The sequence below is a fragment of the Phocoena sinus genome, chromosome 17 (assembly GCF_008692025.1).
Source record: "Phocoena sinus isolate mPhoSin1 chromosome 17, mPhoSin1.pri, whole genome shotgun sequence".
Classification (NCBI taxonomy): domain Eukaryota; kingdom Metazoa; phylum Chordata; class Mammalia; order Artiodactyla; family Phocoenidae; genus Phocoena; species Phocoena sinus.
The window spans coordinates 17,974,358-17,990,734 of NC_045779.1; the positions used below are offsets into that span (position 1 = coordinate 17,974,358).

At 36.6% G+C, this 16,377-nt stretch overlaps 1 protein-coding gene across 1 annotated transcript in view; it reads right to left on the reverse strand.

Moving 5' to 3' along the window:
- Positions 1-5,645: 5,645 nt before the first annotated feature.
- Positions 5,646-16,377, reverse strand: part of UBE2W (ubiquitin conjugating enzyme E2 W) — a 77,136-nt gene continuing 66,404 nt past the window's right edge. The window contains exon 6 of the mRNA XM_032609374.1: positions 5,646-11,090. Within this exon, the coding sequence (XP_032465265.1) occupies positions 11,077-11,090 (14 nt within the window). The 3' untranslated portion in view covers positions 5,646-11,076. The remainder of the gene's footprint in view (positions 11,091-16,377) is intronic.

Below are 16,377 nucleotides of genomic sequence, written 5' to 3' on the forward strand. Positions count from 1 at the left end.
TACTTTTTTAAGGAACCTCCATACTGTTTTCCATAGTGACTGTACCAATTTACATTCCCACCAACGGTGTAGGAGGATTCCCTTTTCTCCACACCCTCTCCAGCATTTTTACTGTTTGTGGACTTTTTAGTGATGGCATTCTGACTGGTGTGGGGTGATACCTCACTGTAGTTTTGATTTGCATTTCTCTGGTAATTAGCGATGTTGAGCATCTTCTTTTATCAATTGTTTTCAATAATTTGCGTCATACTTAAGAAATCTTTGCCAAATTCAAGATGTCAGATTTTCTCGTTTTCTTAAAGCAGTTTCACAGTTTTTACTCTTAATTTAGGTCTATGGTTCATCTGGAGTTAATGTTTGTATATGGTATGAGGTGGGATTTTTCTTTTTTGCAAGTGGCTCTTCAAATGTTCTAGTACGACGTGTTGAATATTCTTTTCTTCTAAAAGTGCCCTGGAATCTCTGTTGAAAATCAACTGACCCTACCTTTGGACTCTCCCTTCTGTTCCATTGATGTGTATGTCTATATTTATGCCAATACTTTGCAATCGATTCACGTCAGCATCATCTGTTGTCTGGATTAAGCCTCTTGTTTTCTCTGCCAGTTTTGTGACCTTTCCAAACACACACTCCAACCTGTGGCCAAGGTTAATTTTTCTGAAGTGCAAATCTGTCAGTCACTAATGCCCATAAGATAAAATCAAAACTCTATAACCTGGTCTCTCATGTTCTAGCTCTAGTTTTATCTCTTGACTTATTTCCACCACTCCCTCATCCAAATTGAATGCTACAAACACTGTTCTCTCTCACCCTGGGTTTTTGCATTTGCTGTGTGATTTATCTCATACGCCTGGCAAATACTCTCCACTTCCGCTGGAATTCTTTCCAGACTCCCTTAGTCAGCTTTGATTGTTCCTGGTTTTTGTTTTTTTAGTTAATTTTTATTGGAATATAGTTGATTTACAATGTAAATCATTTGTTTCTGCTGTACATATGTATATATATATACATATACATATATATTCTTTTTTTAGATTCTTTTCCTGTATAGGTCGTTACAAAGTATTGAGTAGAGTTCCTGTGCTATACAGTAGATTTTTTTTTTTTTTTGGTACGCGGGCTTCTCACTGTTGTGGCCCTTCCCGTTGCGGAGCACAGGCTCCGGACGCGCAGGCTCAGCGGCCATGGCTCATGGGCCCAGCTGCTCTGCAGCATGTGGGATCTTCCCGGACCGGGGCACGAACCCGTGTCCCCTGCATTGGCAGGCGGACTCTCAACCACTGCGCCACCAGGGGAGCCCCCAGTAGGTTCTTATTAGTTATCTACTTTGTGATTGGTCCTGCTGTGATGCTCACTCAGCATTCTCTTATTACCCTATGATACCACTGTCCTTCCCTGCCAGATCATAAGCTCCTTGGGACCCAGGAGGCACTCAATATTTGAATGAGTATAAAGTGGAACAAGACAGGTTCTTGTTCTTGAGAAACTCCCAACACAGTGTGGCATGCAGAGCAGTAAACCACGTCAGGCTGTGTTACTCCCTACCGCATACCTCCAATGCTTTCTAAGTCTGCTGTTTCTGTTTTTTTATCACGATGTCCTGTTTCCCAGATAGTCCTTGTGTACTGATCACTGTATTGAAATAAATCACTTGGAGGAATAATTTGAGTCCTACAAAGAGAATAGCTTTCTCCAGAGAGGAGTTTCAGTTGCTTCTGATCACCTCCTGAGGACACAGCCGGTCACGGACCTCTTCTTAATCTAGGTCCACAGCCTGACATTCCCCAAACCACTCCAGGGTGCAAGTCTGAATCAGGGCTGTTTCCTCAAGTGACCTTTACTCTGGGAGTAGAATTCTACCGGGTTGTGGCTTTTAGTTTTTTTTTTTGCTGGAGGACTAGCCCGGCCAGCTGGGCTCCCAGGAAACTGGGCCCACCCTCTTTAAGTTAGTTTTGATGGGTGGGATGTTGGTATAGTGACTCAGACTCATTTGGGGCATACCCTGGGCTTTGTTTTCTGGGCAAACTTCCCTGTGATATTGCCCACACAATGGCTCAGTTTCCTAATTCCCTCCCAACTGACAAATGCCCTGAGAACAGAGGCATCTCTGAGTGCTAGGCTCATCTCTTTGTTTAGTGAAAACTGAAAAATCAATTTCAATCTTACCCTGACTCGTAAAGCCCTCTATCATTTGGCCTTTGGCTTCTGCTCCCCCAGTCTCTGAACCAGACACATCATCCTCTGGGCTGACCTTGATACAAGTCTTGTCCTAGAGCTTTGAAAGTACTTTGTTACCTTTGTGCTTGCCTAGAACCCATCCACAAAGTTTGTATTTTTCAAGTCATGACAACAGTTTTTGCAAACAACGTGCTCCTCTGATTACCAGAAACTGCCATTTATCTGTACCCCTTCAGGCTCATCACTGTTGCATTATCTATTTCTTATCGCCCTTATCGTAGGCCTTTGGAAGATATATGCTTCCTCTTATCTGCCATCCTTCTTGGTATAGGAGAGGTCATCACTAAGTGCTTAATGTCCATTTTTAACCTTAGTGAGTGTCAGGTTTACCTTTATTGATCTCAGAGTCCCTTAGATATATTTAGTTTAAAACAATTATATTCTTAATTTGTGAATACATTCAAGCAATTTCCCTCAGAGATAAAGCATTTTATAAAAGAAAGCAAAACCTATTAAGAATGACAAATGACTTACTTTAAAGCAATTTTTTTCAAATTCTCTGGGACAGGAAGGGTAGGGTGTTCTGCTATAACATTTCACACAGATGGTGGTTTGGTTTAGATGTTATGTTTCAAAATTGCTAGTGCCTAAGTTTCTTTGAAAAAGCTAGGATAGAAATACAAGCACAATCAGGTTAATTCAACTAACATTTATTAAAAGCTTATGTGGCAACTAAGACCCAACACACCCAAATAAATAAATAAATATTTTTTTAAAAAGCTTATGTACTGTGTACCACATGCTGGATACACAAACACAACTGAGACATTATCCCAGTGTAAGAGTTCCAGATAGAAGACTGGTAGGGGGTAAAGAGGGAAGGACAAAGACAGTAACTTTGTAACTACATCTGAACTGGACCTTGCAGGTAGAAAAGCAGAAAATGAACACTCTAGGAACAGGGGAGAACAGCAGCAAAGTACAGGTGGTCTTGTGTTACTTACAGAACAAGGTATGTGGAGGGCTGAAGAGCAGCCAGGGAACATCGGGACCAGGCAGTGATGTCATAATGACAAGGGGACTGGAGAAAAGGGAAAGAAATTCCAGAGATGGTTTGAACGTAGGCTCAACAGGACGGAAAAATGTCTGAGAGGACTAGTAAATAGTGTTAGATTCTTCATTTTGATAACTAAGTTGGATAGGAATGCAATTAACTATAACAGAAAAAGACATATGGATGGCCAAGAAGCACATGAAAAGATGCTCAACATCACTAATTACTAGAGAAAGGGAGATCAGAACTATAACGAGGTATCACCTCACACCAGTCAGAATGGCCGTCATCAAAAAATCTATAAATAATAAACGCTGGAGAGGTTGTGGAGAAAAGGGAACCCTCTTGCACTGTTGGTGGGAATGTAAATTGATACAGCCACTATGGAGAACAGTATGGAGGTTCCTTAAAAAACTAAAAACTGAACTACCATATAACCTAGCAATCCCACTACTGGGCATATACCCTGAGAAAACCATAATTCAGAAAGATACATGCACCCCAATGTTCACTGCAGCACTATTTACAACAGCCAGGTCGTGGAAGCAACCCAAATGTCCATCAACAGAGGAATGGATAAAGAAGATGTGGCGCACACACACACACACACACACACACACACACACACACATACATACATACATACACACAATGGAATATTACTCAGCCATAAAAGGGAACGAAATTGGGTCATTTGTACAGACGTGGATGGACCTAGAGACTGTCATATAGAGTGAAGTAAGCCAGAAAGAGAAAAACATCGTATATTAACGCATATATGTGGAATCTATAAAAAATGGTACGGATGAACCCATTTTCAAAGCAGAAATAGAGACATAGATGTAGAGAACAAACGTGTGGACACCAGCGGGGGAAGAGGGGGTGGGATGAATTGGGAGATTGGGATTGACATATATGCGCCACTGGGTATGAAACAGACAACTAGTGGACCTGCTGTAATAGCATGGGGAACTCTACTCGGTGCTCTGTGGTGACCTGGGTGGGACGGGATATGTGTATACATATGGCTGGTTTACTTCGCTGTACAGCAGGAGCTAGCACAACACTGTAAAGCAACTATACCCCAATAAAAAAAGTTTAAAAAACCCCACCATATAAAAGAGGGCTTCCCTGGTGGCGCGGTGGTTGAGAGTCCGCCTGCCGATGCAGGGTATATGGGTTCGTGCCCCGGTCCGGGAAGATCCCACATGCCGTGGATCGGCTGGGCCCGTGAGCTATGGCCGCTGAGCCTGCGCGTCTGGAGCCTATGCTCCGCAACGGGAGAGGCCACAACAGTGAGAGGCCCGCGTACCGCAAAAAAAAAAGATAAAAGAAAGGCATTTGGGGGGCTGAGAGTGGAGATAAGAAATTTTTCACGTTAAGTTGCCTTTTCTGCAGGATATAGCCAACCACATTAGGGTCTTGCCTGATGATATATATCTACCCACATTAGGTCCTTGATCAACTACATGTATGAGAAGATATTCTCCACCGTATTTCCTTATTTCAGCTTTCCTTATTTGGCCCTTTTATTCAGTTCATGTTTAATTTTACCATGTATTACGGTAGTATGTAAAGTACTGTGGAATATAGGGAGGGTTTCAACAAAACCACTTACCCACAGTAGCTTAAACTAGTGAAGAAAAGTTATACCTTCTGTCGGAGGTAGAAATTATTTTACGGATTATAATAAAAGGAGAGAGTGCCATCAAAGTACAAAGAAAGATGAACCTTGCATCTATCTAACCAGCTACTAATCTAGTTGTTTAGGGTTGCAGAAACAGCTTGTTGGGCTAAGAGAGCTTTATGGTAGTACAGCTGCCCCAGTGAGGAGTACAGCGCTCCTGGGTAAGTAGATCCCTTGTGAAAAGAAAACTTAGAATGGCAGCAGGACATACTGAATCTCTTCCTGCCAGGAATAACTGAGATGTGGAGATATCCCCTTCTGCTTACCTCCTTCTCTCTTCTCATAGCTTCAGGAGTCAGTCATTCATGTAAGCTAGTTGATCTGTTTGTATACTTGGGAAAGCATGTCCTCATGAATCGTACAACTTGAAGCTCAGAAGCATCAGAGTCATGGTAACTCCGAGCAAGTGCTCCAGTCTCAATTCCATCTTTTCTGAAAATGCCCAGTCTTTTATCAGGACTCAGTTAAAGCACGAAGAACCACTAAAATACACTAGGTTACACTACTAAGCAAAGATGATCTTTAAATAAAAAAACAAGTGGCTTTAGTGACTATCTTCATTCTGTTGTATTCATTTTGGAAATGGACATGTTACTATTTCCATAATCCTTTCAAGATCACAGTCTTTTATAAAGAGGAACTATTATATAAATTTTCACATTATCATAAACTACAAAAAGGTTTAATATCTATCCAATTTAGCATTGAAGTCTACAGAAAAAGAAATCAATGACAACTGCTTTATTATTAAAAGTTACTGAATTCCATAAAGCACACAATGTAGTTTGTATTCAACTAACAAAAGTTTGATACATGTATTTAAAAATATATAATATATAGATTTATCTGTCAACATTTATATTCTATTTAAAAAGCAGGAGCTTTACATATTGTACAACTTGATTTTATAAAATACATACATCCGCCCTATGCAAATCTTCAAGCATGAGCTTCCATTCCTATTAATAAAATGCACAATCTGTATTTCTGAATATTCAGAGAAAAATGGTACCAACTAAAAATAACATATCCATTATGACTTGAACATGCACCTAATTCTTGGCTACTAGATAACTGACCTAATAATCTATTCAAATAACTATGTTCCTTGAGCCTGACAATCAGTTTGCATTATGTAAACAATCTGTGATTAACTATGAAGAGACTTGCATTTCCAGGGTTATCTGACACAATCTACCAAGTTCTTTATTCGTCCTGTTTCAGGTTTTTAATTAGAGAGGCAAGATTATTCAGTAATTTGATGCGTCAGGAAATCTGACAAGTGAAGTCACATCTAACAAGCCACAGCCCGGTGAGTTTTGAAACCGTGCTTTTGCCTTTGAGAAAAGAGCTCTGAGAATTACTGTGGGAGCAAACTTTTCTCAAAACCCTGATGGTGTACGTGCCAAGAAATAGAACAAGAACTATTTCTCCTTTCCCAATCAACTGCGCTCAACTTGCAAAACTCGAGTTCTTTAGGTTTGTGAAGACGTACTGGCTTCTATTCAGACATTCCTTCCACATATTCAAAATGGCTTCAGATATCACAGTTTTATTAACAACAAACTTTTCATAAGAAAGATATTCATGTAATAATTTTGGAGATTCATCCCCAACCATAAGTCCCAATGCTAACATTTGAGAATTAAAGTCACAATAAACACCTCAATTATCAGGACCATAGTCAGAACCAGAACTTCAACTTGAAGGACAGAGATCTGAGTTTGAAGTACATGTTTAGATTCCACGGGCCTCTAATGATAATGATGTATATAAATCTGTCTTTAATTTATGCTGAGAAAGTAAAAGTCTCCCACAAATTATTATTTTTAAAACATAGCTCCAAGTCTCAAAATGGTTTAGAAACTTAAATGGAAAAACACTTTCACCAAAATAAGTAATTTAATTCATTTGGGCAATAATTAGGCTTTGAGAGAGTCACATCCAAAAAGTAAATGCAATTCCCTCAGTATCACTATTTAAGAACTAAGTTATAGCTAACAACAGCTTATTTATCAAGTAGTCAATTATTCAACAAATTTAGCCATCTACTGATGGACTAAGATTAGGTATCATAAATTATTTTATTTGTAGGATGGAATCTTTTTATTAAAATTTTTTTCTGATATAATTTTAATAATCCTCCTTCTCTAGATTTCCTAACCTCAAGAAAGGGAAAGGGAGAGGAAAGGGAAGGAAGGAAAGAAGGGAGGGAAGAGAGGAGAAAATCTGAGAGGTCAGAGGGACACTGAAGACTGATCACTGGTATCTGTGAGGAGGCAGGAAGGAAGAAGAATAAAGGTGGAATAAAAATAAAGACTGTAAAGAGGATTAGGGCCAGGAGGTGCAGATGAAAAGATACCTTGTTCACAGATCTTAATCATGCAAAGGCATTAGCATAACAGAATAGTGCAGTAGCTGATTCTGATAACAATGAATCCTCAGAAAAGACTCATATGGTCAAGCCTCAGCTCTTTTTGAAAATAAACTTATGTACACAATCACAAATCTTAAGCATTCAGCTAAAATATGTACAAAAAAACAAAATAAAAGTGAGATTGAGAAATGTAGGCAGCAGTAACCATAAAGGCTTAGAACTAGTGACACTGAATTCTTTATTTAAAAAAAATTCTTTTTAAACACACAGTACCTGCTCTTCTCTTCTATTTTTAGGAAGAAGCTTTAACAAGTTTTTAAATACCTCAATTCTCAAAAACAATAGGCTTTTTAAAAAATAAGAGTCGATTACCAGAAACAAGTAATATGTGGTTACATACCATTTTCATATCATTACTCATTTCATTTCATCTTTGATGCAATCTGGGAACAATTAAGCAGTCGCTAGATACCTGTTTTAGAATCTGAAGAAATGATTATCTACCACAGGAATCTAATGATATATATTTTTGCATATAGTTAAAATTTCTGAAGGGAAAAAGTAGTAAACTATTCTAGATACTTTATACGAAATATTTACATACCTAGTCAAAACAATAAGTATTAAGATCTTTCTCCAGATGAACTCTATATAAAAGCTATTTTTAGCATTTTCTTCTGGGGATTAAAAAAAAGCCTTATTTCCCTGCTAGCTAAAAAGGAGGAATTTGTACATTACAAGTCCTTTAGAGATGAATATTAAATTCCTTAAGAGAACAGCCATAAAATTTATTTTTAAAAATTTATCTTAAAAAACTGAAAACCGTTTCTCTCTTTAAAATCTATGGCATTAATTACCTACTTGACTTAATTTTTTTCTTTTTCTTTTTTTTCTTTTTTTTTGGAAAGGGCACCAAGTTCATGATCTAAACATGCAAAATAAGGAACTGAATGTACTACTGCCGTAACAGAATTTGGCAAACCAGAATGGCCTTAAAATAAATAAATAAATAAATAAAAAAGAAGAGAGTACATATTGTCCTAAATCTGAAGGTATAATTCTGTAGACCTATGCAGCAGATAGCCTCATAGAGGGAATGCAGGGAAGAGGGAAGTACCATGTTCCTATGTACATTTTCTTAGTTATTCTGGCTGACATTCAACAACGCAATACAGAGAAATATTCTTTTTATTATTACAAAGCCGTTAATTGCCCTCTCTTGAGCAATGACTCAGGTAAACATCTTATGCTTTTAATAATGTAACTTATATTTAAAATTAACTTAATTAAATCTAAGTGCACAGGAGTTTTCAATGATTCCTAAATTCAAGGAAGTAATGCATAAGGTGTTACCAGATTGCAAATTTTGAATGGTCTATATTTCAAGATATTTCATCCTATCATCTTCTCCTTAAACCATAAAATGTACCAAAATTATTTGGTTTTCCTTTGCTTTCCTCTGTGTCATTTTAATTTATTGTACGGTATCTCTATGTAGAGAGAGAGGTATGTTAAAATACTATTATTTGTATTAAAAAACTCAATTGAGGCTATATATGACCTATTAATCTATACGATAGCATTGTTAACCTTTGACCTGGTATATTAATTCCTTTGGTGAATAAATGTCACAGGTCATTTCTTTATAAAAGGATTTTAGTAAGAGGACCAGCAGTATGGAGAGAGACCCTCACCCCACCCCAGAGAATGATCAAGTGAATCAGTAGTTTAGAGCAGTTACGTAAAATATGAAAAATACATAATTTACAGCTGCAATTTTCATATTAAAAAGCAGTTAAAAACTAAGAGTAGTTCAAAGCATTCCAAAAAACATTTTTTTGTCTTGGTTAAATCGGCCAACTAATAAGACTGATAGAGACTACTGTGAGAATTTGTGTACATCTCTAGTCAAGAACAAAAATGCTTTTAAGTTTAAACACTGGTAGTTGCTAACCAGCAGTATAAACGGTGTCCACAATTTGGTGGCTGGCCATAGTTTAAACTTTTTTTTCAAGTTATTTCTACAGCAGACATATTTTAGAAGTCTACCCACCCCTGAGTTCAACAATTATACTTTTAGAGTGTAAAATTATATGCCCTTAATTAACAACATGTACAAAGCTACAAAATGTCATCTATACAGAGATTAAAAACAATTTTTAAAATATTCTTTGCCAATTATTGATTGGATGGTTTTGCTGGGGTACATATTTCAAACCTTTTAGCCAACTGGCTTTCACTTTTAAGCCCAAACTGATTCATTATATTCACTGCAGGATATGTCAAAAAGAGTGCAACAATAGGCATTAGTAAAAATAACATTGTAGTAGAAACAGATTTTGCATATGTGAAAAGGTAATTTATAAAATACATTAATTGCTTTTTAAAAAGAGAACCTAGTTGCAGTATCTTTAACTTACATGGTACTGAGAGTTGGACCTTTCAAACAATTTTTTTTTCTATAGAAAAATGTTATCTAGCTGTAAGCAAAGTCTTAAATAACAACAAAACAAAACAAATCCCTCCAGAACAAAACTGTATGGTTGTGTGAAACAAATAAGCAAACATACCATTCTATAGTGTACTTCTGCCTAAATTTTAAAATAAAAATGTCCACACTCTTTTGTTAAAACATTAAGCCTCTGTCAAAAATGTATTTCTTATTTTAGGGTACAGGATTGAAGGACAAGATGATACTTACAAGTAAAGAAAATTTACAAGAAAAAACTTGACCAAAGTTTTTCAATTAAAGTACTGTAACATTCAAACTTGACTTAACATAACAAAAGAAACAAAACTGCAAACAAAAATGTTTATGGATTTTCCAAACACAAATAAATGAAATAGTGTCGAGGCAGCAGGGCTCATGCTGACGGCTAGCGGGAAGTAGCAGAGTGTCATCTGCTGGGGAAAATCGTTAACGTACAAACAACAAGCCCAACTCATGGACTGCAGCAGTTTACTCGTCACTGCCATTTTTCTTACTTCCAAAATAAAGCCCTGATTAAACCATTCATACCCTATATTACTCACACCTTTACTTCAGAGACTGAGGAACTATATACAACAAATGAATTCATTTTCACCATAGGGATAACATATTGTACCTCTCTGCCAATGTCACTTGAAAACTATCCATGTCAAAACAATTTGACAGCAGATATAAACAATTCAATAAATACGCAATGATCTTTCATTACAGTCCTTTAAAGATGCATGTTAATTCATGCTGTTAACCTTAGGTTCACAGTGCATAGAATCCAAATATAAGCAGTTGGGGTGACTTTCAAAGTAATGTTGGATCCCTCACTTTATTTATAATCCCACTCTAACTGATAATGATAAGTTCATTTCATAGGCCCTATCATGCATTAATCATTGGGTGGCAGGAGTTAATGAAAATTTGTCCTGTTACAACGTCCATTGCCGGCAATGAACGTCCCAAAACCGCCAAGGAAGTCATTGTTATTGCACAATACATGAGGACCTGGAACTTTTCCAAAAGCTTAAAAAAATAAAAATAAAAAATGGAATTATATTTGACATTTCCTGACACCTGCATTAATACTGTATGACTAATAAAAGCATGTCAGTTGCCTGGACTGAACCAGCGATCAACATGCGCCCAGAATGCACACGAGTAAAAATGCAGTAAAAGGAAGTAGTCTTCATTGCCTATAGGTCACTTCCAGTCAAAGGTTAAAGTTCAAAGACTGAATGATCAAAGTGCTCATTTTCTCAGTAGGACTATCTTCTGCTAGGAGGATGATAACAGTGGCATCAACAAGTATCATCTTTAAGAAAAGGAGAAAAAAGATAATTAAAATAGTCAAGCATGCATAAGTAAAATCTGCAAGTTAGTCTAATACAGAAATAATTTCAAGTAGCAAGAAGAACATGGTTTACATTTCTGACTTGTCTCCCCCAATCCCTGCAAATAAAAAAGTCCATTTTGTGTTCGAGTATATAGTGACAAGCACATCAAGCTGTATTCTTTCAGGGAAATGGTAGTTTACACAAATCTTAAAATGATATTATTATCAGTATGTTAGTTCTATTTCAAATAATAAATTGATATATGTTAGCACATATTCATGATTTACCAATCATAAGAGAATTCTTTTACGGGCAACAATTTAAAACTGTAATGAGACAGGAAGTAAACTCCTGACCAACACTGTTATGCTACTTAACACAGAATAATACAAGTTACGTCACTGAAAGAAGGAACTTCACATATGAGTTACAATCTCTAAATCAATCAGTAGTAAATGTTATTAATTTCTCTTCAGAAAATAAATTTTTCAGCAAGTATACATATACACGCAAAGGAGGTCATTTAAAAAAAAACAATCCCACAGGTATAGTAACACCTTCTGATAGCCTCAACACATTTATGTAACACATATAAATTCTGGGGAGCAGATGACTTATTTTACAAAATTTACTTCACAAAACCTATTTGAAGGATTTTGAGGACTGGTTATTCTTCAGAAAGAATCTCTAGAAAGAAGTAAGACTAGTGGCAACTACCCAAAAGTTGTGAAAGCTCTCAAGAAGAAAATTCTAAACAACTGGCCAAAATATTTTACACAAACCATCCCATGTTAGGATTGATATATTGCTAATAAAATTCTCATTCATAAAGACTCAATGAGAGCTAAAAAGCAGTAAATCTGATTTCTATGCTGGGCAAATTAGTGAAACATTCTATGATCCTATACGTTAAGGGTAATCTAAAGGGTGAAACAGACTAAATTTTAAAAATAAACTATCTAAATCATTAGAATCCTTTAAATAAATAAGAACATCTTTAAGAAGAGAACAAGTAGATAGTTTACAGCCTCTAACTGTCACATTAAAGTAGCTCTTAAATGACTGTGGATCTTGGAATAAAGAGGATATATTTGTCATGGATCAGAATAAGCTTAAGAATATGAGGAGGTTCCTTAAAACATCACTTCTCCAATAGAGTATTTTATAACACTAGGGTCTCTTGAAATTAATACTAAAACATTTAAATCTCTAAGCTAAAAGATGGCACTAAACTCTACCTAGTATAGTATGTCAAACTACTGGGGATGAAGTTTAGTAACGTACCACGTAACAATGTTTACAATAAGAAAAGTGACAGATAAAATCCAACTTAAACATAAAGTTATCTAGTTAACTAGATAGCTTTTATCTCCAAAGACATATCATCTTTGATAGGTGGAACCATAAATGTATCTTTATCAGATTGTTAACTCTGAAAGTTTTTCAGTATAGTAGGCTGTTGTACGAATGTGCTACCAACCACCAAAATGATTAGGAGATCTATGAGAAGCCATTCTCCCAATCCCAACCCCCATCCCCATCTTGGGCCAGATGTTAAAAGAAGTTTAGAACTAACATGATACTACTTGCTTTGAATCCTCTATCTTTGGAGAAATAAGCTTATTAAATAAGTTCTGAAGATGGATTTCAATTATTTCTGACAGCTGGACCCAAAGGGACTACAACATTACATATCCATGATGCCTATATGTAATAAGTAATCTATGAGTAAAAGTTCAGTATGAAGACAGGTTATGAGCCAAACCCATGTCTACCTTTTCCCTAAATAAGATGGGAATCACTAAGAAGCAAAACACTCATTTGTTAACAGGAGGAACATAGTTTCCCAGCTATATGAAAAGGATTATTGGATACTAGGACTGGCTTCCAAAAAAAAAAAGTTGGTAGAGTAAACCTATCTTGGATCAAGACAAATACAGGTCTATAAAAGGTGGTGAAAGAACACAATAGGTTTAACCTCTTGGCTAAAGTATTTGTGGCAAAATTATGGCCTGAAAAAAAAAATCTCATAATAAACCACTTAAATTTTTTTCTGGAACTACAGAAGAACCTACTAAAATTATACCCTCAAATATAATACATAAAATACCAGTTCCAGAGAGGTGACACCTACCATGGCTAACTTCACTGGGCTTCTGGGAAATGTGAATGAGAGAACTATATTAGAAGGTGGTCATTCAATTTTCCCCAAAGTATAAAAACAATCACATTATATTGGAAACCATCTCCCTGGATATTCCCAGGGAAAGAAGACTAGAAGAAAAGGAACATAGTAAGAGGTCAGTAGATAGGGATGCTACCTCCAAGAAACACAAAAATAAATCTTTACAGTTAAGTTTGTGTCTCAACAGTTTGGGAATTAAAAGTTTTCTTTCGATAAACTGATTCAAGAAAGATTACACAGTAGACAATAGAGTTGTTATCCCGCAGGAAACAAAGGGCAAAAACTTAGACTAGAGTGAAAGTTTGGACTCAGGAATTTAGAAAGTGGTTTTGTAACCCTAAAAGGTAGTACAAATAAAAAGGTTCAAAACTAACATAGGTAAACCTATGGATAGTTATTAGGCAGGGAGAAAAGGAGTTGGTTAATACTAGTCTGAGACAATTTTGTGTTCCTATCTCCTCATATTCCTACAAGGAAATGTTCCAGCTGAATGGAACCAGAATGTAGTGTATAGTTTTATAAAAAATATTGCTCTACTCCTCCCCAAATTACCATCTCATCAGTCTACTGGACATAGTATTGAAACATTATGCCAATTTAGATCTTATAAGCCTAGTTTTTCTGCAGCCCATACTCAGCAGCCGTCTTAAACTATATTGTTCAATTATCTATCACCTTAAGGAAACTGCTTCAGGAACCACAGATCTGTACTCCCAACTGTGAAAAGCAACCATTCAAGAAACTAAGTCATATACGTTTAATATTGATCCCAGGAAACTGATGGGTATCATGAATGGACTCTAGTTGGCTATCTCACTGAAGTATTCTTATGATCTCATAAAAAGATACTTTTCACCTTTTTTAAGAACAATTATGTGTTTTACGATACAGAACTCTGAAGCTCAAGCATTAATTTGTGCACTGAACTGGGTACAGATCTGTTTTCTAAGGAAGATTCTATACCTGAATCATTGGTGAATTCTTCAGCCTTTTGTATGCGGAGATGAGCTGTCTTATTCAAATACCTATTCTGGTTAGGCCTCTTGACTTTAACCCTATTCTCAGCTCAACTGATTTTCAAAGCATATGGACCCCCACCTTAATCAGCGACACAGAATATCTGCATTCCAGTGCAGGAATGATCTTAATTCCTTAGTGAACAGAAACTATGAGAGCTCTGGACAACAGGTTGATAGTCAACTTCAAGTAATTAACAACAAGGAATATGTATTCACCTACCAATGACTTTTTACACTTTAACAAGTTATTGCGTTCTAGAGAAGAATCTCAAAAGAAATGCAATATAAGGTGTGATGTGTACAAAGACATTAACAGTGGGGTAGTGTGACTGGCCTAATTTTCAAGGTATACTAACAATGGGGAAGATCACAAATTTATGCTCAGAGAGGCTTTCTTTCAAGAATCCAACACTGGTATCTGGCAGCTCAATTTTGGTGTGTCAGCTGAGTCCTTCTCTTCTAAAACCAGGAGATCAACTCAATTTCAGATTTGTTGTTCTTCATTAATAATGCCACCATCCTACGTCCTGGAAGCCCCCTCTGAGGTACACAGATGTCACTCACTATCTGAACCAAAACCTCTCTTGCCTCTTACCTAACAAACACTCTGACCCATGCTGACCCAAGTATGTCGGTCAGCACCACACAAAGGGGCTGTGGAGCTTGACATGAGGCCTACAATTCTGCTTGGTTTCTAGAAACTGAAATGTTAAGTGTTTCAGTGAGTTCTTCCAACTCCAAGCAAGTCTTTGTTCAGTCTCTGATCTTTTTGTTTAGCACTGCAGGTCACATCAGGACGCTACTCTGATCTTGTAATCCTTTCAGAATTAGATGATGGTAAGAAAATAACCAGAGTCCGTATTTCTTGGTAACTGGCATTAGTTATAAGGAGAACATAATCAATGAAGATCTTCTGGAACTAAAGCAGCTAAGCAGAAAAACATAAGCTGAAACTTCAAAAGTTCCAAAACAAAGCTAATGTGCTTCTGCTTAAATGAGTATGATTACCTTTTTTGATAAGATTTTCCAAATTCAACTACAACATCAAGGTGGGCTATTTTTCATATTGTTTATAACTGTTATTGTGAAATGTATAAAGGAGAAGACAATATACACTACACAGCTGCAATGCTTTAGCTTTGTAAAGGTAAAGGAAGAGTGCAAGGAAGAGTCCCTGTACCCAAGCACCTGTATGACAGAGCGGGCGCTCCATCATCTCAAAGTATAATGAACACTACCCTTCTTTGATTTCGTATGACACTCACTCATGGAGCAAAACCTTCCATTTAAGGGAGAATGCAGGAGAGGAATGATTCAGGCATATAGGATTCAAGCAGGAGCCAAAAACACAGTGAGATAAGAACGGTCACTGTAAGGCAATGAACTGAGGAGGTTTTAAACAGGATTACCTGTAAACAAAAAAAATTTACCTGTACCTGGGACAGGAAACTAGAAAAGGATAGTCATGATTCAGTTGAATTACAATCAGGTGCCTTTTTAAAACAGCTAATTTGTATTAAGGGGGATACTTTTAATCTGTTTACTGGGAAAATGAATTCCTATACAAACCCTGTACCATTTTACATTATGTAAGAGGTTAATTTAGTTTGAAAAGCCTCTTTTCTTAGTACTTCTTGGCTAACTTGGGAGATGATCCACCTTTAAACTGTTAAAAGACTTCTACTTTAGTTATAAAAGTATGGCTTTCACAAGTAATAGATAAAAGCCATTAACTATGAAAAATAACTTCTACTATGAAGTATATTTTATTTTAAAGAATTTTTATATTTCCAGTTTTACTATGCAAGTTTTCTTATTCAAAAGCAGGCAATAAGGGACTTCGCTGGTGGTCCAGTGGTTAAAAATCCACCTTCCAATGCAGGGGATGGAGGTTTGATCCCTGGTTGGGGAACTAAGATCCCACATGCCGTGGGGCAACTAAGCTCACACACCACAAATGGAGAGAAGCCCACCTGATGCAATGAAGATCCCGTGCGCCAAAACTAAGACCCGACACAGCCAAAAATAAAAATAAATAAGTAAATAAATATTAAAAAAAAA